General features: G+C 48.6%; 1 protein-coding gene across 1 annotated transcript in view; it reads right to left on the bottom strand.

Moving 5' to 3' along the window:
- The window catches only part of PAPLN (papilin, proteoglycan like sulfated glycoprotein), a 53,346-nt gene that overhangs the window by 16,324 nt on the left and 12,995 nt on the right, over positions 1-24,027 (bottom strand). The window contains exons 3-15 of the mRNA XM_077819977.1: positions 20,719-20,779; positions 19,638-19,740; positions 18,583-18,713; positions 18,091-18,214; positions 17,153-17,233; positions 15,511-15,683; positions 14,680-14,803; positions 13,135-13,261; positions 11,975-12,040; positions 7,056-7,263; positions 3,131-3,307; positions 1,796-1,952; positions 417-503 (exon numbers count right to left, since the gene is read on the bottom strand). Coding sequence (XP_077676103.1) covers positions 417-503; positions 1,796-1,952; positions 3,131-3,307; positions 7,056-7,263; positions 11,975-12,040; positions 13,135-13,261; positions 14,680-14,803; positions 15,511-15,683; positions 17,153-17,233; positions 18,091-18,214; positions 18,583-18,713; positions 19,638-19,740; positions 20,719-20,779 — 1,619 coding nt within the window. The remainder of the gene's footprint in view (positions 1-416; positions 504-1,795; positions 1,953-3,130; positions 3,308-7,055; positions 7,264-11,974; positions 12,041-13,134; positions 13,262-14,679; positions 14,804-15,510; positions 15,684-17,152; positions 17,234-18,090; positions 18,215-18,582; positions 18,714-19,637; positions 19,741-20,718; positions 20,780-24,027) is intronic.

The following is a 24,027-nucleotide window of genomic DNA, read 5'->3' as shown; positions in this document are numbered from 1 at the left end:
GATTCTGGGTCAGACTTGAAACCTAAAGATGCCTGCAGCACACAACTGAGTGGAAACAGGGGAACTCTTCTAGAGATAAGATGGGGAGCAAGTCTGCAGGTGGCGAAGAAAGGTTTGGGACTGGCCTGCTGGCAAGGGACCATAGTAAACTTATTATTCTCCTGGCAACCTCTTGGACATGACTGCCAAAGAGGCACTCCATTTACCCTATGCCTAATGCCACCCATATCAAAGTCTAGGATTTATGCACACATATATACATTCCTTTTTGAATTTGTATCTAGATACAACTCAATATATAGATATAAAAGGATCTGTAAATTGTTCCTCGCCCTACAATTCCTGGCAGCCCATGGAAGCCACATAAAGAAAACAGTAAAGAGGACATCATAAAAGAAAACACACGACTTCCAAACCTGCAGTGCCACTGTCTGGGTAGTAGCGGGTCAGCAAGTACTCTCGGCTGATGTCATAGCCTGTGGTGTCCTGCATACTGGGAACCTCTGCAAGGAGATGGACAAATGACAGAATATAGGCAGTGGGTTGGACTAGTCAGTGAATACAGGTGTCTGTATTCACCTGTGCCATGGGATTGGACAGGAGAAGAAATATTCAGATTGGGATAAAGTGTCCACAAAATTATTCCAAATCCTGGGGGGACCCAGTGTGGGAGGAGCTTGGCATCGTGCTCTGTCAACCTGCACAATCCACGGCCACATTCCTATAAGGCCAGAGGAGGGAGAGAAAGACCCTAGCCAACCAGATGACATGTTGAAACATGTCGAATCATGGATCTGCCATGACACAGCTGTGGGCAGCAACATCTCTGCAGCCTTTAGCTTTCAGGCCAGGAGGGGCAATATCCTAACTCTGGACATCTCTCACAGTGTGCCAAAAATTAATTGCCCTGCAGGGGATAGTGAGACAGTAAGATGGATTAACAAAGATGCCTACAGTTAGCACTATAAGCAATGGTGAAACACTGTCTGCTCTGTCATGTGAGACTTCAGGTAACTAGTTCTGGGGCCCATTGTTAGGCTGCTGTTGCTTGAAGCCAAACAGACTTGATAAATGAACCAATCAGGAGTGGGTCCTATGGCTTTGAGGGTGGAATCATAGCATTAACATAGCTAACAGGAGACCTCAAAGCTCCTGAAGCCAATGAGGAATTTTGTTTGCTCAGAGCATCCATGCTGATAGACAGCTTGGACTGGATGAAACGTCAAAGCAATGCCCCTAGTTCTGAGGCGATAGACACAGTAGGGCAGGTTTTGGTACATTTGGTTTGATTCTCCTATCTGGCTGGAGGGAGAAGTATGGAGAGCAAGTGTTTGTAACAACACCCTGGTCAGTGTGTTGTGTGCCCTTGTCTACACCTGATCCACAGAGGATGAGACCATTACAACCCCCAGCTACAGAGCCACGCCCACATGGCAGAGACTCACACTTTTAGTTCTGGTGGTCCCTGATGCAATCCTCAGTGTCACCCAGGACAGAGGCCATCAGACAGGCAAGGGAAATACAGGAATTAAAAGCATCAGTCTCAAAAGGGGTAGGCACTGGTGTTGCTCACGTGCCTGATTCACACGTTTCAGACAGCACAGGAAGCAGGAAACCCATTCCAGGCACCGCGGGAAGATGGAGTAAACTAGGTGCTCTGTGAAAGTTGCACAAATGGGCAGGCGAGGAGCAGAGGCTTTGAAACAATCAGCCCTGCTGGCATGAGATACTGGGAATTTTTATTCAAAAGCAGGAACATCATAGGAAAATCCAGAGGTCTAGTAATGTCACTTACGCTGCGGCAGATAGCAGGGCTGAGTGTTGCAGCTTCCCAGCACGGCTGGGGTCTGCGGCTGGCTGGCCTTGCACGTCTCAGGGGGGTAGAATTTGGAATCGCCATCAGCACAGATGACCTGGCGTTTTCGGATGCCTGAGTCACAGCTCTTCGAACACTTGGGCAGAAAGATGAGATGAGAGAGCAGGGAGACAGAATACAGTAACTCCACGAGCCTGGCATGCTGACCAGGAATATGGTTAGCTGCTGGCAAAACATGCCAAAGCATAGCCCATGGCAGCCTGCTGAATGACGGTGTGACCAACCCTGAACTGTTGAACATGGCTAGGAGCAATTTGTCTGTTACTGGGGTCCAACGGCCCTGGTAGGCAGAGTCCTAACGTCCCCCTTCTCTGGGGCCAAGTACCAAATTTCAATGGGGCTGACAATGGAGCAACCAGGTTTGATGGTTCTGGTAGCATAGCTGACTGGCATTACCACCCTTGCTAGGAAGTAAGGTGGGGGTGGCAGGGGGGGATTGGCAGCAGCCAGGAATGAAGGCAAGGAAGTCGGGGAAGGGGGATTAAGTATCTGTGTAAAACATCTGCCCCAGCAAGACACTTCTCGCCTTTAATCAGGTAGAGGACATCATTTTCAAAATTAGACACCCAAACCAAGCGCTCGTTCCCTCATTTTGTTGGAATCCTATGCATCAGACAGGACCAGATTAAGGCATAAGGGCTCACCTAGCTTTGTTAAGGCCCCATCTACATGGTGCCAGGAACTGTGCTTAGCATCTTTTAAGCCAGTTCAGGCTAACTCAGCTGGCACAGATGGGGCAAAATTGAGTTTGGGAAATTGTCTACTAGCTTTGGTGCTGATCCTGACCACAAGTCAGGCTAAACACAGTTTGGCCCTCTACCTAAAGGCAGGCGACCCTCTGTCTAAATTGGGTTACCCTGAACCCTTTCAGAAACATACTTCAATTCACCAAACATGATGACCAGCGAAATAGAGATGGAGCCTCTCTCATACTCCATCTGTCACATTCAAATGGGTAGCTGTGATGTTGATAATGGTGTCACAGAAATGGGAATAACGAAGCAACAGGAGTGGATTGTTTCAGTGTATCAGCTGCATGCTGCCACAGTCACTAAAACATTGATCCCCCCAGAGGGCTTGTTTTTGGAGAAGACACAAGCTGTGACACTGAGCCATGGAGCTGATAACGAAGGAGTATGTGCTCCTGGCCTCAACCAACATGCGGACCGATTCAGTCACAGCGCAATATGTGAGAAACACTGCTTGAGTACAAGTTAACTGATGAAGCGAGCACCATGAGGGTACGACACTCACCAGGCCCCAGACTCCAATGTGCCAACCAATTTTCTGGATGCAATTCTCCTTGCTGCAGGGCTGTCTGAGGAGTGGTTTAGGCTCTGTCAGGCAGGCAAAGTCTTGAGTCTGAGATCCCAACTCGGTTCTGCAGGTGACAGTCCGGGTCTGAACACCCTCTCCACAGCTGGCTGAGCACTGCAAGAAGGGCCTGATTGTTACAGGGAATGCAGCCAGGTACCTCTGAGCTTCCTGGCTCTGCTCCCCAATTTCAAAATAGAAGTCAGCTTTGAAAACGTACAGTATGAACCACCATCGGAGAAGCAGCCTAATGCATATGTTACTGGGATGCCATCATTCTTCGGCTATATAGGAGTCAGAGTACCCTGATGGACAGGGCATTGGCCTGGGACTTGGGTTCTATTCCTGACTCTGCGACTAGCTTGCTAGGCGACTTGGGCAAGTCACTTCACCTCTCAGTTTCCCCATTGATGAGGATACTGACCCTCTTTGTAATGTGCTTTGAGATCTACTGATGCAAAGTGATACACACGAGCTACAGGTTATGATGTTAGTGCAGGGGTGGGCAAACTTTTTGGCCCAAGGGCCACATCTGGGAATAGAAATTGTATGGCGAGCCATGAATACTCACAAAATTGGGGTTGGGGTGTGGGAGAGGGTGCGGGCTCTGGTTGGGGGTGTGGGCTCCAGGGTGGGTCCAGAAATGAGGAATTCAGGGTGCAGGAGGGGGCTCCGGGCTGGAGTGGGAGGGATGTGGGGGCGGGGGTGAGGGCTCTGGCAGGTGGTGAAGGCTCTGGGGTGGGGCTGGGGATGAGGAGTTTGGGGTGTAGGAGGGTGCTCTGGGCTGGGATTGAGGCATTTGGAGGGTGGGAGGGGGATCAGGACTGGGGCAGGGGGTTGGGGTGCGGGGGGAGGCTCAAGGGCTCAGGCTCTGGGCGGCGCTTACCTCAAGCGGCTCCCAGAAGCAGTGGCGTGTTCCTTCTCCGGCTCCTACGTGGAGGCACAGCCAGGCGGCCCTGCATGCTGCCCCGTCCGCAGGCATCACCCCTACAGCTCCCATTGGCCGTGGTTCCTGGCCAATGGGAGCTGCAGGGGCTGCACTTCGGGTGGGGGCAGTGTGCAGAACGGAGCCCTCTGGCTGCCCCTACATGTAGGAGCCAGAGGGGAGCCATGTCGCTGCTTCTGGGAGCTGCATGGAGCGGCCCCCGACTCTGCTTCCCAGCTGGAGCGCCGGAGCGGGGTAAGCCCCAGACCCCACTCCCCAGCGGGAGCTCGAGGGCCGGATTAAAACAGCTGGTGGGCCGGATCCAGAAATCAGCATAAGGTAAGTATTTCAGAGCAGGGAAGAGGACATAGGTTCTTGCATTGTCCAGATCCCCGGCCCAAAGACCTTGTCGCACTCAAGTGATCCACATTCTGGCTCCTAATTGGTTTCTCCTGATGACAGAGGGAGAACAGGAACTCTCTGTTTTTTCCACATGGTGGGGCTGTGTTGTGACCGCTATGCTAGAAATTACATTTTATATATATTTTTAGTGTTTTTCAATGCAACATTCCTCTTTTAATTTCACTGTCATGATTCCTAGTATCCAAACCATTCTGGAATCTGTGGCAATCTCCATATTTATATATTTTTCCTGCATCTTTCAAGACAAATGTAGAGTCCTGAATGTTTCAGGAATTGCAATGCCATGATGTTATGCCACACTGTCATATTACATTGTTCAACATCTTCATTAATGATCTGGATGATGGGATGGATTGCACCCTCAGCAAGTTCATGGATGACACTAAGCTTGGGGGAGAAGTAGATACACTGGAGGATAGGGATAGGGTCCAGTGTGGCCTAGACAAATTGGAGGATTGGGCCAAAAGAAATCTGATGAGGTTCAACAAGGACAAGTGCAGAGTCCTGCACTTAGGATGGAAGAATCTCACGCACTGCTACAGGCTGGCTAAGTGGCAGTTCTGCAGAAAAGGACCTAGGGGTTACAGCGGACAAGAAGCTGAATATGAGTCAACAGTGTGCCCTTGTTGCCAAGAAGGCTAAGCAGCATATTGGGCTGCATTAGTAGGAGCATTGCCAGCAGATTGAGGGATATATCAGAGAGATAAATACCGCAGAGGGAGAAGAATTATTTAAGCTCAGTACCAATGTGGACACAAGAACAAATGGATATAAACTGGCCATCAGGAAGTTTAGACTGGAAATTATATGAAGGTTTCTAACCGTCAGAGGAGTGAAGTTCTGGAACAGCCTTCAAAGGGAAGCAGTGGGGGCAAAAGACATATCTGGCTTCAAGATTAAGCTTGATAAATTTATGGAGGAGATGATATGATGGGATAGCCTAATTTTGGCAACTAATTGATCTTCGACTATTAGCAGTAGATATGCCCAAAGGCCTGTGATGAGATGTTAGATGGGGTGGGATCTGAGTTACTACAGAGAATTCTTTCCTGGGTGTCTGGCTGGTGAGTCTTGCCCACATGCTCAGGGTTTAGCTGATTGCCATATTTGGGGTCGGGAAGGAATTTCCCCCAGGGCAGACTGGCAGAGGCCCTGGGGATTTTTCACCTTCCTCTGCAGCATGGTGCACAGGTCACTTGCTGGAGGATTCTCTGCACCTTGAAGTCTTTAAATCACTATTTGAGGACTTCAATAGCTCAGACATAGGTCAGGGGTTTGTTACAGGAGTTGCTGGGTGAGATTCTGTGGCTTGCGTTGTGCAGGAAGTCAGACTAGATGATCATAATGGTCCCTTCTGACCTTAAAGTCTATGATTCTAAGTGATTATTCCCCTCTATTTGGCACTGGTGAGGCCACATCTGGAGTACTGCATCCAGTTTTGCCTCCCCCCACCCACCCCCACTACAGAAATGATGTGGACAAATTGGAGAGAGTCCTGCAGAGGGTAACGAAAATGATTAGGGGGCTGGGGCACATGACTTATGAGGAAAGGCAGAGGAACTTGGCTTATTTAGTCTGCAGAAGAGAAGAGTGAGGGGGGATTTGATAGCAGCCTTCAACTACCTGAAGGGCGGATTCCAAAGAGGATGGAGCTAGGCTGTTCTCAGTGGTGGCAGATGACAGAACAAGGAGCAATCGTCTCAAGTTGCAGCGGGAAAGGTCTAGGTTGGATATTAGGAAAAACTTTTTCACTAGCGGGGGTGGTGAAGCACTGGAATGGGTTACCTAGGGAGGTGGTGGAATCTCCATCCTTAGAGGTTTTCAAGGCCCGGCTTGACAAAGCCCTGGCTGGGATGATTTACCTGGGGTTGGTCCTGCTTTGAGCAGGAGGTTGGACTAGATGACCTCCTGAGGTCTCTTCCAACCTTAATCTTCTATGATTCTATGGTGCACCTTTTCAGGCAATGCAATGTCTCAACACAGCAATACAAATGTTGCCAGGCTGTACTGCTGGACTGAACGTAAATTCAGGAGAATAAATTTCAGCCCTGCACTGAAGATGGATTAGACAGGATTTAATAGGTGTCCTCCATCTCTCCTTTCTATGCTTCAAGGATTTCAAATGTCTTCCTCATTGGCAGGCTTGCATGTAAGTGGTTCAAAGAGTTCCCCCTTGTGGAGACACAAATACACCCAGGCACCAACAATCCAACTCGCAATATCGTGTATGGACTGAACTCTGCCCAGACATACAGTTTAGTGTAATGCCTTTGTAGATTAAGGACCAAGGCAGGATTTGGTCCTCCGTCTGCACAGAGTATGTTCTACAAGTACCTTTCTCTGCCCAATCTGCACAGGATCTAAGTCTGTTGCAGCCCTAGGTGGAGAACCTGTCTCTTTAGCTCAAGCTGTAGCATTTCACACTTCTAGCTCTGAAGGTCCCCGGTGCAATCCCTGGTGTGCTAGCTCAGAGGGTGGTTGTCCGATATGTACATTGCATTCAAAGGGTAAACTCACCTCTGACCAGGGCCCTGCGCTCCACGTTGCACACTGTCGCATGTTGCAGGGCTGCGTGCTGCGGGGCTGCTCCGCAAAGGCCATGCACTTGGCATCGTCCACCACCCCCTGGGAGGCTTGTCCATTGTATGACATGCAGTAAACGGAACGCGTTTGGGTACCTCCCCCGCAGGTGGCTGAGCAGGCTCCCCACTCCCCGGTTTTCCAGCTGTAGGTAACAGAAAGCCGTCACAGAACCAATGAACAAAGAGGGCTAGCAAGGAAGACCCTGTACATAGAGCTTGCTGTATCACAGCTGGTGCCCAAAGGGCCAAGGTTAACTCTTAAATCCCCAGTTCAACCAGTTAGGGGAAAATCTCTTTTTGTGTTGTAACATCAGCAACAGAAAGAAAGAAAGACACAAAGGGCCACCACAGCATGACAGGACGTCACAGGGGCATATTTTTGTCTTTCACTCAAGAAAATTGGCAAAGGTGGCAATTTGCATTATACCTGCATGTCCAGGAGGCAGCCATGAAAGTAACGGATGACTACACAAGCTGACCATATGTTAAGTGAGTTTCACCATAACTGTCAGTGTGGAGCTGATCACCATTACATTACCAGAGGCAGAAACTCAAATGTAGCTGGAGTAAAGTTACAGGTGAGTTTAAACATGAACAATTACTGCATAGCGTAAGTGGGCAATGGGGCAGCCCTGTGGAACCAATCCCTGAGTGCAACCCACTTGGCTTTCTGACTGTGTGGGAACCCCTCAGGCCTGGTCTACTGTTAAAATTTAGACTGACCTAGTTATGCCACTCAGGGGTGTGAAAAATTCATACTGAGTGGTATAGTTAAGCTGACCTAACCCCCAGTGTACATGAGGCTAGGTCGCTGGAAGAATTCTTCCATTGACGTAGCTACCACCCCTCGGAGAGGTGGATTACCTACGGAAAAACCATGTCCATCGATGTAGGAAGTGTCTACAGCTGTGCCGCTATAGTGCCCGTAATGTAACCATGCCCTTAGAGCACCACTTTTATTTATTTCTAAAAGGAAGAGGGGGAAAAAAGGCATCTCTCCATCACACTAGAGTGCGATCCTTGAAAACATCTCATACAGGACTGCACAATAGAAGACAAGCAATGCAATCAGCCCGACCACCTAACAAACTCCAGCCACAAGCTACAGTATAGAGAAAAACCAAAACCCCATTCTGTCTCAAAGCCCATTCTTAGAATGTGGGTGGTGACCCCTTGTTGGTGGTCAGTGGACAGCTTCCTTGTCACAGGGTGCTGGCTTATGTCCTTATTTCCAACTGCTGACTTGCATTAAAAAATGCTAAAAATTCATTAGACATACTCTTTGTCATGTAAACAATTGCAGTAATTGCCACCGAGGTGGGAGGGGAGGGCTCCTCACGATAATCCCACTGTTAGGATGAGGTCCACATTAGGAAAGTTTGAAAACCCTTGCCCTAGCCCTTTCCACCCATGCTCCAACCCTATGCCTGGGAACACAGATGGGCCTTGCAGCACACCTTGAAGGACATCAGATAGGGGTTATTTTTGACATAGGCACCGACTTCCCAATTTCGGGGCGGGGTGGACCCCAGTTCCATCCCAGGCCCTGCCCCCATTCCATCCCTTCCCCCAAGGCCCCACCCCTGCCCTACCTCTTCCTGCCCCCATTCTGTCCCCTCCCAAGGGCGCCCCATAGACAACTGGTGCCTCCCCATACTAGGAGGCATGATATAAAGGGGAGGTCACATGTCCCCCTGACCAACCGCTCCCCCACGCCCAGCCCTGGGCCACCATACTCTCCCCACTGCACGTTACCTGCAGGAAGGGGGCGCTCTGTCCTCCCGCTGCTCCTGCCCACCCCCCTATCCCCCGGCATGTCCTGCTGCTCTCCCTGGCAGGATGGAGCCAGGGCAGGGAGCAGAAGGGAGCCACTTCTAAAGTTGTCCCCTCCTGGTTGCTGCCCCGCAGCCCGACAGCTGCCTGAGAGAGCCTGGCTGGGGAGGTGACTTCCGCTCCCTGTCTGGGGAGGCAGCTTCTCCTCCCTGCCCAGGCTCAGCCACCGGAGGCTGCAGCTGAGCAAGTTGGAAACATGCAGGAAGGGGGAGCTCCGGCTCGCTCATCCCTGGTCCTTGGCACCCAAGCCCAGGCAGGGAGTGGAAGCTACCTCCCAGCCAGGCTCTCTCAGGCAGCCACCAGCTGGCCACGCTGCAGAGCAGTGTCCCAGCAGCCGGAAGGGGTTGGTCCCTTCCACTCCCCAGCATCTGGGGAAATCTCCCCTGATGTCACCCAGCCCCGCCCTCACCCCACCTCTTCCCGCCCTGCCTCTTCCTGCCCCATTCCACCCTCTCCCTTGCCTCTTCCTGCCTCCTGCTCCTCCTCCTCCTCCCCCACAGTGCCTCCTGCACACCACCAAACAGCTGATCGCAGCGGGCGGGAGGTGCTGGGGAAATGGGGAGGAGCTGATTGGAGAGGCCCCCCGGCAGCGCAGGTGCTAAGGGGGAGGAGGGGCCTGCCAGTGGGTGTTCAGCACCCACTATGTTTTTTCCATGGGTGCTCCAGCCCAAGAGCACCCACGGAGTCGGTGCCTATGATTTTGGACCACAGTGGTGTGTGGAGCCCAAAATCGGCAGTAGGGGGTGCTCATGGAGAACTTCCTGTCATCAGCTACCTCCCAGTTAATCAAGTAAACTCCAGCTAAAACAGCTCCACTGATTAGTAAAGAGGGCAGATATAATTTCTGCCATCTCCTTCTACTTGTTCCCCCAGCCTGCCATTATCACCTCCATTTTAACCAGACTGAGCCCTCAGCCCATCCTCCTCATTAACTCCACTCAGAGTCCCATATACTTACTGAGTAAGAGAAGCGACACAATAGAATCCCGTACAAGAATGACTTCAAGGTCAATGAGCAATTTTCCAATATAACTCTGTGGGTCCTCTCAGCCAAAAAGGAACAGAGCCACTCAAGAGCAGCCCCATCAATTGCTATCTATGCCTGTAGGCCAGTCATAAACAACTCAAAGTCAACTGCAATTACAGCAGTTGATAGATCTAATAATATTAATGTGGACACCTGATCATTCATTATCCATCAAGTTGTGTTTCTGTACCGTACACAAGTATGCAACCAAACTGACAAGGGCCAAGAAGATCTGAGGCACCTAGATACCATAAGAGCATCTTTTTGCAACCTTTTCAGTTATCTTGCCCAAAAGAGGGAATATTAAAATGGTTAAATAATTGCTCATATTGTTAATGTCAAGCAAAGGTTTCTTTTGTAAAGGGCATATGCAAGTGTCCTTCAAAGCAGATGGCAACTTGTGCTCTACAAAGGAGGCAATGACAATTTCCACCAACAGTGGACCTAGTTCTTCCCAAATGACCTTTAGCAAACAGGAGGGACATGGGACTAAATCACAGACTGTGGTTAAAAATTCACCCAACACCTCTAGTACCTCAACGAGTGCCACAGGATGAAATCTGAGCAAAGACGACCTTGTGTTTGTTCCCCACCAGATATAATTCTGTGCTGCCACAAATGCAAATAACTCAGTCTAAATCTGCAAAATAACTAGAAATTCCCTCACAACAGGAATCAGCAGCAAGGCACAGACTGCCCAGGTTAATCAGGCTGCCAACCATTCAAAACAAATTCACTCATCAAGATTTTGCAGATGCTATAGTGGAGTTAAAAAAAACAATTTTTCATTTCCCCATAAAGCCACAGAATAATATGCTTAATAAGCAGCAGGTTTGAAACAAACAAAAGAAAGTATTTCTTCATACAACACAGAGTCAACCTGTGGAACTGCTTGCCAGAGGATGTTGTGAAGGCCAAGACTATAACAAGGTTCAAAAAAGAACTAGATAAGTTCATGGAGAATAGGTCCATCAGTGGCTATTAGCCAGGATGGACAGGGATGGTGTCCCAAGTTTCTGTTTGCCAGAAGCTGGGAACGGGTGACAGGGGATGGATCACTTGAGTATTACCTGCTCTGTTCATTCCCTCTGGGGCACCTGGCGTTGGCCACTGTTGGAAGACAGGATACTGGGCTAGATAGATTTTTGGTCTGACCCAGCATGGCCGCTCTTGTGTTAAAAGATCTTTATGATAATTGGCCAAATTCACCCAGAGGCTTTTGCAACTGGTACTCAAGGCATCTTCTGCCTCACTTCTTTCATCACAGGCCATCTGTAAACCGAGGTAACCTGCGAGATTGAAGCCATGAAAGAAGATGCCTAAGGGCCCCCCTATTGACAGTAGAGGGCAACATGGTGGTAAGTCCCACTCAGCCATTAGTAGAGTGGTTTGTTGGGAGGACAATTATTCTCCTTTTTGCTTCCGGTGTTAGGGTGGAGAGCCATATCATTGCAGTAAACACTGCATTCAGGCACTTTTGTGCCAGCACTGGAGCACATGCTGTTGGGAGAAGAGTTTTGGAGGAAACTTGAGGTTGCAACAAAGGAAGTTTGGCATTCTAACTAGTTAGTAAAATAATGTGATTCACTGCAGTCCTACCACATTTCTTTTTCTTTCTATGAGTTTATCATCTTGACAAATTGAGCAAAATCTTCAAAAGCAGCCGCCTTGCCCAAGGGAAAGGCAACCCTTATTTCAGGGTCAGAAACAGAAAGATACAAAGAACTGTCTGTCCCCTCCAATAGTCAAATCAGAAGAGCAAATCACCAGTAGGGCTCACCACTGTCTGAGCAAAGCTCCCCCTTTTCTAGTACCCAGGACCCTCCACCATCATTTGTGGGCAGTGAGAGTCAAAAGCAAAGCACCATCCTAAACCATCACCAAGGATGAAAACACCCAGTGGGGTTCACCAAGCAACTAGATTTTCTAGGTGGGAAGTGGACAGAGAATAGCTGAAGCTCTGCTTTCTATAATCTCTATCTCCTTCTTGTTACCTCTTCATTTGAGAGCTCCAGGCGCCGCTGTGGCTCCACATTCCCGGCAGATAGATGTAAGATATCCTTTATACACAGAACAAAGGTTTTAAAGGACTTTAAGCAATATATAGAATTCTAGAGCTACAGCCGATTGTGTAGGCAGAAATGTTTCCAGGTCTCCAGGTGCCCTCAAAACACAGGGGCTCCATCAGGCCTCACACTAATTCCACTGGATATACAGAGAGGTGACACCAGGGTGTCCCAGGGTGATAAAATGGTACATGCTGCGGATTCCCTTGTTGGAGCCATGTGGCAGCTAACTGTAAGTGCAATGGAAGGGGGAGCTTGACAGCCGAATAGGAGGAAGGATTGCAGGGCTCAGCCCTCTCAGAAAGGGCCAGGACCTGGGGAATGCAGCAAGTTAACTCCCTTTGCTCTTACATTTGCAGCTCCAAGTGAAGGGAAGAATGAACACAAAGTGAATCCTTCTCCTTCCCCAACTTTGGCTAGGATAATATCTCCAGCAACTCTACCTAGGCAAAGTGAGAGCCCCTGGTTTTGGACACAGACTCAGGCCATGTAGATCCATTCCTTATGGGCACAGAAATTCATTCCCACATCTTGGGTAAAACATTTCAAAAGTGCCTAAGGCTACATCTACACTACAGCCCGATTGATGCTCTGAGATCGATCCACCGGCAGTCGATTTAGTGGGTCTAGTGAAAACCTGCCAAATTGACAGCAGATCGCTCTCCAGTCTACCCTGTACTCTACCCACAATGAGAAGAGTACAATAAGTCAACAGGAGAGTTTCTCCCGTCGACCCCCGGCAGTGTAGACCTATGTTATTCACATAGCTGGAGTTGCGTAGCATAGGTCAACTTACTACAGTCGTGTAGACATGGCCTTTAGTAGCCTATATCCCATTTTTTAAAGTGAGCAAGGCACTAAGTCCCGTTGACCACTGTTCTGTCAGTCACAGCTCAGGTATCACCTACCCCTGGGTGGTCTAGAAATGTCTGTTTCCACTGACATGTGAAGTGTATGATTCTTTCATCAGCTCCAGACTGGGGTGGCAGTGGGGGAAGCAGAAGGCAATCAGCATTCTTTTTCCTGGGTCTCAAGATACTTCACAAGGGGCTTGAAGAATCCAGAGAGGTGGAAAGAGAAAGTCTCACCGTTTTGTCTGGGGACAGGCTTGAAGACCACATGTCCGGTTATTGGCTGGCTTTGGTTTGTCCCTGCACATATAGTCTGGATAGGCTTCATTGTCTATGGTGCAGAACATCAGGCGTGACTGGTAACCTAAAGGAGAAAAGAAAATAATATTCTGGTTAAAGTGGCCTATCCATAAAAGGGAGTTAAATGCAATCGTTTGGGGAATGGCACATTTCTGAGGTAGTCTGGGGGCCCCACAGCATCTGCATGCTGCAGAGAGAACTGGGCCAGGTGCAACTCCAGGATTCTCTATACAACCTGTTCCCACATAAATGGTCCAGTGGTTAGGGCAGCAGCCTAGGACTTGAGACCTACGTTCAATTCCCTGCTGCTCCATGGACTCTCTGTGTCTCAGCTCCCCAACTGTAAAATGTGGATCTTAGTATTACCCTACTCCAGGGAAGTGTTGGGATGATAAATACACAAATGATTGTGAGGTGCTCAAATACTCTGGTGAAAGAGGCTATAGAAGTACCTACCCTAGATAGCGGCTGGGCCCACAGGAAGGGTAAAAGAGATCGAAGAGGAATTTTCCTTTAGCTCAGATGGCTGCGCCCTGTGTTTTGGAAGTTGAAGAACCAGGATTCTAATCCTGGCTCCTGATGGGGTGTGCCCTGCGAGACATAATTTATCTAGTAATTGTGTCTGTTGTCTACAACACATGGACTTGTTACAACAGCAGAGCTGTGGATCAGCCCAACAAGGCTGGGTCTAAGCCATGATGAAAGTGGATCAGCCCCTGGGAAAAGGGGCAACTCTGCATCCCTATTCCAGGATTATAACAGCAGGGGAGGTGATGTCACCTTCTACAGAGGCATCCTTGAACTCATATTATGGGCAAGAGAGGTAAGTCACTACAATGGCCACCAGCAAAGAAGGTGAGAAAGGGCAAGCAGGAGCTCAGCATACCGTGAAACTGGTTTTCAATGAAAATCCATGAGTGTGTTGATGTGTACATGATGTGACCACAGGGGAACTCTGGCAGCCTCTCTGCTGGATGGATGCTCCATAGGGAGGCACTAGAGGTGGCAGGCTCAGTCACGTGGGGGTGGGGCAGCAAGGAGATGGGCTTGGTGAGAACATGTTTTGGGTGACTCGAGGGGGCAGAATTATGTGTAAAGGGATGAAGCTAAACCAAAGAAAACGTAGGCTGCCTGTCAGGAAGAAATCCTTGACAGAGAGGAGATCTATCGGTCTGGAAAACTGTCCCCAAGGGAAGCAGTGGGAGCACCATCACTCAGGACATAGAAAACAAGACTGGACAAAGCATTAAAGAACAGAACGTAGGGAACAATCCTGCAGGGAACCCCGGCCTGGCCTCCGATTTACAGACCCTTCATAGCCTACTGCAGCTGCCAATGCTCCTTAATCTCTCTGTGGGACAGCCCTGGGGAAGGGGCTGCTGACAATTCTTCAGATGGCAGCATGTAGCGTCTTTCCTTTTGGATACTGGCTCTGCATTGGGCACTGTCTGCTGCTGGTGAGGGTGCCCCCAACCCTCTTACCTCCGCCACACTCAGAGCTGCAATCACTCCAGGAGCCATAGCTCCAGCTGTAGCCCGAGCTGTGCCCTTGCAAGGGCAGGTAATATTCATACTGCACCCCCTGGTTTGGCTCCTGGCTGATGAGCTGCAAAGGAAAGAGAATGAAGTAAGAGCCAGAAAACAAAACAGTATTTTCTCTCTCCTGGCCACTCTTCCTGCCCTTACCTCAGGATCCAAGCAAGGTAAACTCCCCCTACTGCTCCCTACACCCCTCTGTTCATTGGCCATTTATTTTCTGTGCTTTGTTTCCTCCCTAATACATCATAGACTCTAAGGCTTAGAGAACTCTTTCCAGTGAAGAGAGAATGTGCATCTTCCTCAGAGCTGGTTGATTGTGCTGCTCCCCTATTAGGCAGCAGGTAGTATCCTGGGCTGGCCTTACGCACAAGCATAATGAATAGCTACTTGGATGCCCCCATCCTATACCAGATCTTTAATTCATGAGTTTCCCCTATTATCTTCTTTAGCTTCTTGACCAGAAAGAAGAGACAGCTAGTCACTACCAGGTCTCCTCCTACTGCCTCTCTGGCAACAGGATCAGAGCAGACAGTGAGTGGTGTGAACATGGCTTGATAGTTCCCCTTCTTACAGGTGAAGGCCCCACAGATCAAAAGGCTGGCCCTGCTGATATCCCTGCTCACTGGGCTCAGTACAGGTGTATTGCCTCCCCTGAAGTCTACTGACATTATCCTGTAGAAACCAAGCACATCATCTCTGCCAAATGTGACGTGCAGCCCAAGACCAACAACCACAGCATGACAATATTAAGAGAGGGTAAACACAGCTGCTTACCTCAGTGACTAAGGGCTCCGTGGTGGGACCCCTGGAGTGAAGCTGCTCAGGGGCCAGGTCCCCCTCCGAGCCTCTATCATAGTGCACAACTGTGCTAGCAATGTGCAGGTCTCGGCTGAAGTCAATCGTCCAGTGCCCATTCAGATAGTATTCCCCCTGCACATTCTTGATGGCTGGACAAAGCCACAGAGCACAAAAGAGGAGGTGGGGGATGAATGATTTGGAAGATCCACTATTCACATGACATGCTGACACCACTTCAACCAGATGCCATATGACATGGCTTTACGCTCTGCTCTAGATCTCACAGGACATCAGCAACTCACAAAGCCCTCGGTTCAGCTACTTGAAACCCAGCTTCCTCACACAAGCACCACAACCTTCCTGAAAGCTGTGAGTAACTGCTGGGATAACCAGTTAGACAGTGGCAACTGGTGCGTGCATCAAACATGATAACTCACGGGAAATGAATGCCCTCTTGTGTTCAGTACTTTCTGCATTGGAGATAAACATCTGTGCTTCCCTTCAGTGTTTGCTTTCAACAAATGCCAAGTGAAATCAAGTCCCTGCAGGAAATCATTATCCTGTGACAACATTCTAGCCCTACTGATGCTCCCTGCTGTCTTGCTCAGGATGGTATAGACTATTCTCAGTGGTAGAAGAGGACAGGACAAGGAGTAATGGTCTCAAGTTGCAGTGGGGGAGGTTTAGGTTGGATATTAGGAAAAACTTTTTCACTAGGAGGGTGGTGAAACACTGGAATGCGTTGCCTAGGGAGGTGGTGGAATCTCCTTCCTTAGAAGTTTTTAAGGTCAGGCTTGCCAAAGCCCTGGCTGGGATGATTTAATCGGGGATTGGTCCTGCTTTTGAGCAGGGGGTTGGACTAGATGACCTCCTGAGGTCCCTTCCAACCCTGATATTCTATGATTCTCTCTGCTTTTCTGCACATTGAGCCTTCTTCACTACATGGTCCAACTCTTTGCCGCAGATTCCATTCCAGCATTGCTGTATTCTCCCTTCCCCACCTGATTATTGCATGTTCTGTTTGCAACATAAACACTTTTGCCTGCCAATGTGACATAGAACATTTTGACACTGTAATGAAAACCCGGTCATGTTTGTATTGTACAAGAGCATGTCAGGAGTCCATCCATAGAGCATGGGGAAGATAAGGCCTAATGCACAGGGAACTGGACAGCCCAGAAGATGCCTGTGTGCTTGGAGCCCATCCCTAAAGTAGGGGTGGCAGGAGAAGTTTGGATTTGACTTTACCAAGCTTTGTGGCAAACAGACAAACCCAGACCCAAACTTTGCCATGTTTGTCAGACCCTTAGAAGTTCCAGGCGGAAGGTTTAAATAGGGCTTGGTCTTTTTATCCTCATGTATATAGAGTCACAGTAGTGGTGCTGGGCCAAGACCGAGTCCCAGGTCTGAGCACCCCTAGTTCTCTAGTGGTGTTCAATATCCAAACCTGGATTTAGAATTGAACTTTGTGCCCAGCTCCTCCCTTTGCAGAGGGCAGGAGCAAGCTTCCGCCCCATATGCCCCTGAACTCCAGTGTGTTTGAAAGTCAGAATAGAATTTTGTGGCTTGAGTCCATCTCTATGGTGTAGTAATAAACTCATTACAATGTCAGTCTTACCCAGGAAGTTCCTGCTAGGCATAACTTCCTTAATGCGGAGGCTTGTGGCTCCCATGGGAATGATGAAGATTTGATTGTAACCTGAAGAAAATGAAGGAAGTTGGTCAAAGGTACTGACAGACAGTGATCGAGGATGTGAGATGGTCGCCCATGTGCACAGGAGCTGTGCCCAGCTGCGCTAGTGACTGCATGGATGAGTTATGAGATAACCGGAAAGAACTCAATCCAGCTGTTGCAGCTTCATTGATTTTAGGATGGCTGCACCCAGATTTGTTTCACCCATGGAGTAGTCCACCCACTTCATGGCTAAAATACATCTGAGAGCAGCATTATCAGAGCATTGCACCCTGAAAACAATACAGTCAGGGGGCTGTTTGGGCTTCCATTATAAACCCTGATTTTCAGAGTTTCCTATCTCGGACATTTCAAAATGCATCAGATTGAAACTCAGCAGACAAAGATTCATCCCAGTTCAATCATTAGGCTGAAGTAGTTCAGAGCCAGCCAATGTGGGAGAACCAGGTTCCAAGTCCTGGTCCCAGTCTCCCACTCCTTTTGGAGATTCTGCAGACCTTGGGTAACCAGCTCCATTGCAAAGAGCACTTCCAGCAGGCATGCTCTGAGGGACAGTTCAATGAAGCCTGTCACCTCTAGAAGAGTTGTGGCATCCACAAGAGACTAGGAGCTGGGGAAGATACAGGAGGAGTGGAAGAACCTTAGGGCTGCAGTGGGAACTAGGAGGGGATCCCCAGATAAAGGTGGTCAGTATGTTCTCTAGCTCTAGCCCGCTGTATGGGTGGGCTTGGGTGAGTGTTCTGGTCTAATGGCTCCAGTGAGCAGAGAGAGCAGATAGCTCCATGCAAAGGGTCAGAATGAGGCTAAGCTTCACTCTCTCCTTCTCCCCTGTTCACCCTTCCAGAAAATCCAGACTACTGTACCTTTGGGGAGGTTGAGCACATCAAAAGTGCCCTTCACTTCGTAACAGGCCCTGCCATCCCCTCCACACTGCAGGCACTTGTCTTCCTTCTTGGCAGAATTGAGCATGTTGTCACAGCCGACAGCCTGTCAGAAAACAATGGCATTAATGTGCTTAAATCAAAACCAGGGCGTGGGGTGGGATGAAGAAAGAAAAGGCCAGGGCCTAGACTGATCACTAGGAGGAGGATAAACTAGATAGCTCTGGGGTGCAGTAGAAAGGGGGATGATCAGGAGCTGGTGATTAATTCGCCCTAAGAGTCCACAGAAATGTATGCACATGCTCCCCACACTTCCTTCAGTTCCCCAGAAATCAAATGCATTTGGTGTGTTGTCAGATAACAAGGGCATTGTTTGGGAAGGGCTGGATAGGACAAAGGGAAATGCTAAGACGACTGACTTACACCCTCTCTCTCTCTCTCATAGAAAAGGGATGAGGTGATAGGATGACTTACTTGGCAGACTCCCTCGACACAGACATCCCGTTTGCCTGGCTCACAGGGCGTCCCATCAGCCACTGCTTCCTTGTGCCTGTAGTAGAAGTTCTCTCCCTTGGGAATACAGTTTAACTCGCATTTATTGGGAGCTGGAAGGGAAGAAAACAGCAGGTGTCATATGACATAGTTAGTCCCTTACGAACACACCATGAGCCTGAACCTGAAATGTGGGATTAGGCCCTGAGGAGTGGATTGCTATTAACATTAATGATTGGTTCCTGCAGAATACATTCCCATGTAGTACGAGGCTTTTCAGAGAGACAGAACAAATGTTAACACAGAAGAAAACCAGTAACATATCAACAAGCAAAGAGTGAAATTCTTCAGGTAAGCTTAATAAAACCCAATAACTCAGAGGTGGCTGGGTGAATATGGAAGACAGCAGAGTCCAGTGGTAAGAACAGAGAGCTAGGCCTTCTGATTTCTATTCCTGCCTCTAGACCTGGTTCTCTGAGTGTCCTTGATCAAATCACATGCAGCAAGATTTTTGGCAGCATTCGCTAACGTGAAGAGCTTTGATTTGGGGGGGTCCAATCTAAGATATCTTTTGGCTGATTATCAAAAGTGTTGAATAGCTGCTGGAGCTATAGATTTCTGTGCCTCAAAGGCAGCCCTTGCCAGAGATCTTGTGCAATTGTAACCCACACACCTTCTGGGTGTGGTGTTCTGTCCCATCTAGTGGCACCGAGACCACTGAGAGAGACAGATTAATGAGTTTGCTCTACAGCCTTAGCTAACAGGCAGTTGGCTTTTGGCTCATGCTGTAGAGGCTCATGCATTAAGTTCCAAAGGTCCCCAGTTTAATCCCGCCTGCCGACGACTGGGGTCTGTCGGCGTTACACAATTGTTCTGAAAGATGATCCATTCCAACAGACCCCTCTAGCTGTTCCAGAAGAGGACAATTCTGGACAGACACCTATGCATGTAGGACTCTTTCCAGACAGAGACCCTCTACTTTCAGGCAAAGCCAAATACCCCCACATCAAATAAGTTTAACACCTTGTATCTGTTACCTCCATAATAAGGCAGCCACTTGTATCTCTTTCCTTGGAATTCTGTCCCATCAAACTCAGCACACTGCTCTGCTCGGAAGTCCCTGGAGCCCTCAGGGCAGCTCTATGGGGGAAGAGAGAACCCAGGTACACAGAGTTCGCACAGGGAGGAGGGAGGTAAAGGAAAGGATCTCACTGGGGTGTGTTCCTCACAGCTTCCCCACAGACTGGCAATGACAAAGTCACTCCTGAATGCAGCTCTGACACTTGACAGCGCATTACGCTGTCTCCAGGTCAGGCCAGCTTCATTCTTATCTTAAAGCAGGTGATTAGGGAACTGCTTCTTCCCAGACAGAAGGTCTTTGGGTGGCTACCAAGCTATAACCATGAACATCAACAGTATGAGTGCTCCCTGATTCCTTTCCATGGCATTGTCCATAATAAACCAGACCCATCTCAGTCACAGGAGTCAGACCCAGAGCCCTAAACATTTTCTCATATTGTCTTCCTGCTCTCTCTGCTCCCCATAGTCTCTCAAATGCAACCTTGATGCTCCGTATGTGATGGGAATCTTTGAATAGGCTAAAAAGAAAAGGAGTCCTTGTGGCACCTTAGAGACTAACCAATTTATTTGAGCATGAGCTTTCGTGAGCTACAGCAATAAATTGGTTAGTCTCTAAGGTGCCACAAGGACTCCTTTTCTTTTTGCGAATACAGACTAACACGGCTGTTACTCTGAAACCTTTGAATAGGCTGTGGATAATAGAAAGAATTCTCAGTGTACTGAGCTGACACTGGGGTTTTCAGAAAACTGAGGGTGAGATAACTGTAACTATACTAATCTCTGCATGCTGCAATCACCAGACAGAGTTGGTATGTGCCCAGAATCTATTGCACAAGGGCACGAATTCTAGCCTGGGGCCTAGTCACCTGTGCGCATCCCCAAGCAAACAGTGTCCATCAACAATACTGGCATTGGTGCTCCAGGGGAGGAGAAGAATCCCACTGGCACTGAGTGGGCTCAGCACATGGCTTCTGAAGAAAATTAAGTTCCTCCAGGAGAGAAAGCATCAGGAAGGAGAGAATGTACTGGGCACTGTACCTGAATATTGCACAAGCGATAGTTTCGAGTTGGTCCAATACAGTTAGACCCACCATCTGTCCTGAAAGACAGAGAAACAACATGAAGTAGTTCTGAAGAGATTGTAAATATCATCCCCATTGCTATTTATTAATAATCTCCCAGGTAACACTGTGAATTTATCAGCACCTTGCACACAGCATGCAGCCCTAAGATACATTCCCTGTCCCAAAGAGCTAACAACCTAATATATCCTATTTCTTTCCTACAAAACTGAACCTGGCATCTTTCAGCGCATTCTGTTGCTGTAATCTTGTTATAGATACAGGTAGTGTATACACTATTTATTGACACAGGGTGGTTTTTATATTTTCTGGGGGGCAAAATTTTCCCCCCACCAATTAGTGGAGACAGTTTCTCTTATTCTTTGTCAGGCTTTTTATTAACACACAGCTCGAAGTCTCTAACAGCACCTGTGTGATACAGCATGTCTACCTGGGGGTGAGTAGGAAGAGTGGGTGGGGTGACTTATGAAGTCAGTGTGTGTGCACACTTCAAACTACCCTGCCATTTACATTCCTGCTGTTATGGGACTCATTAGCTGGAAGAACAGAATGGCCAAAGGGAAGGGAGGTAACTATCTTCCCTTATTCTATACCTGACTCTTCAAAAGGGGAGGGAGAGGGATACAGCTCAATGCCTAACAAGTTCATATCCAGGGAGAAATTGGATTTGAAAAAGCCGTCTGTTGCACCCAGAGGCAGATTAGGGGTTTGTGGGGCCCTGGAACAGAGCAAGTGGGGAACTCTCTCCACCCCCAACCCTGCAGTTCCCCAACCCCACTCCCCAGCGCTCCTGCCAGAGAAATGGGGTCGCGGTGCAGGGGCTTGTCCAGCCCCGTTCCCCTCCCCCCTCCACCTGGCACTCCTGCCAGGGAGCAGGGTCCAGGCATGGGGGCTTCCCCTAGTCCCCGGCAGGAGTGCCAGGCAGGCAGAGCAGGGCAAGCCCCTGTACCCCACCTGGCAGGCAGGTGAAGCGGGTCGGGACGTGGGGATGCTCATTTTTCCGGGGGGCCTCCAATTGGCGGGGGACCCTGTGCACAGCTCGTTGGCCCAATGGCTAATCCACCACTGGTTGTACCCCTCCTGCTTCTCTCTCTGTCCATCATCTCAGCACTCATGACACAGCAAGGCGGGTCTCCAGGAATGCTAAGTCAGCACAGAGAGAGACAGGCCAGATCATAAGCAAAGGGAAGAGGCATGCTTGGAGATTTTGTTTTTTTTTTAAAATATTGCAGAATAATCAGAACTCTTATAAAAAGCCTATTTAAAAAGGAGATTGAGGAGCCAAAGGGAGCAGAAGGGAGGCTGCCTACTTCAGCTTGTGTTCTTTTTGGCTATGTCTACAGAAGGATTTTTAGACCTATCATTATCAATGGGGGCAACTCTACCTGCTCAGGGAGGTTCAGTCATTATTACCATCTACGCCTGCTCAGAGGTGAGATGACACCATGTTAACAATGCCTGAACAATGGCCACCTTATGGCTTCTGCTGGTAGAGCAGCACCTTTTGGGACTCACGGGTCTAAAATAGAGGCACTGGCCAGAAAATAGAAATCCCCTCCTGTGAAAAATGTCACATTTTTTGAGAAAAAATTGTCCCGACATCAAAAATGCAAAATTCTTCACGGGAAGGGATTTCCAGAACAATTCCATTTGGGGAGAGCCGAAGGATTTCATCTAAGAGCAGCTGACTGAGGCTGCCAGAGGCCAAGCGCCCCTATTCTCCGACTTCCTGGCTCTTAGCCTCCCCACCTCCTCTCTCTGGCAGCCAGGCAGCGGGGAGAAGAGAGCCAGGGGGGCTCATCTTCCCTATCAGAGAGACAGCCAGGTATGGGGGTGGCAGGAAGGCTGAGCACTAGGGAGGTGGAACGCCTGGGCACTCAGCCGCCAACAGCCTGCCTGGAAGGCTCTTGTCAATTTTACTTTCTCCCTGAAGCAGAAAATGAAATTGACAAGAGCCTCTCTGGCAGAGAGTTTGTTTCAATTTTCCTGATGGACAATCAGAATTTTTCTAGAAATCCCTTCCGGGTGAGGGAGAGTTTTTGACTTTTTGTCCCAATTTGGGATGAATTTTTTTTTGGAAACGTGAAATTTTTTTGCAGGAAGCGATTACCCTTTTCATGCCAGATCAGTTTCACACCCATGATTCCCATTAGGTGCTGCCTCACCAAAGGAAGCTGTCATGTGGACATATCTTAGGCACTGTTAATATCTTGTCATCAAAAATCATTCCAATGGAAAATTTCCCACCAGCTCTTGTCTGAAAAATCTTAGCATAGAAATGGCTTTCAGCCCTCAGGAGAATGATAGACAAAGTGCTGTGCACATTTCCCTCACAGGGCTGCCAGAGTACCATAATCCTGACCAGAATGACATCCTTTTGCCATATCAAACTTGTGCCCCAAACACAACTTTTCTTGTCCAGTTAACCTCAAACTTTCCAACGATGCCATTCTCCTCTAGCATGGGCATTTCAGACGGAAGAGAGCCCTGTTCAGAAAGTTAGAGGAAAATCCCCATCAGGTTTATCATGAAAACTATGTGAAAAGCTTCCTATATAATGGAGTTTTTACTGTGACTCCATTATATATTAGAGTTGGACCCAAACTGTAACCTCAGATAAGAACCCCCGCCCCCAATCCGCCTTGAACGTGGGGCAGTTTGGATTTGTTCCCCTGGATCTGAACCCACCACCATAAGTTTAGCTGTGGCTAGGGCTGAAAACTGGAAAAGGCCTATTTTCTGGATCCAGTGGGAACAGCTGGTTTCTCAAGATTTAAGATATTTGGGCTGAAATTTTGACAGAAAAGCAGATGCAATTTTGGCATCACCAAAACCAAATGTTAGCCTTGTTCAGCTTTGAAGCCACACTTCAAACCCTAATAAAAAAAACCTAAGGTCAGCTCCTAGGCTGGTGTAAATTAGTGAAGCTCTATTTAGGTTAATGGAGCTATGATGATTTATACTTGCAGAGGATCTGGCCCCATTCTGGATCCAAACTCTGCCTCTCAAATTCTTATTTATATACACTATATTCCACTTCATCTAGATGAACTCTTTTGGGGGAGAGCTACTTATTAGAGATGCCTTCCAGAAAACAGATTTAGCCTTATTTCCATACAGGGAATAAGAGAGATCAAACTTTCTTTGGTAGGTGATTGACAGCTCATTTCACCAAGAGACATTAGAAAGCTACCCTGAGCTACCTGGTGATGCCTCTTATGGGAGGAGAAAGAGTGCAGTAATATAAAAAGAAGAAAGCCCTCAC

This window comes from Eretmochelys imbricata, chromosome 6 (genome assembly GCF_965152235.1).
Source record: "Eretmochelys imbricata isolate rEreImb1 chromosome 6, rEreImb1.hap1, whole genome shotgun sequence".
Classification (NCBI taxonomy): domain Eukaryota; kingdom Metazoa; phylum Chordata; order Testudines; family Cheloniidae; genus Eretmochelys; species Eretmochelys imbricata.
Note: the sequence above shows the minus strand (reverse complement) of the source record. Positions and strands in the feature narration are given on the sequence as shown.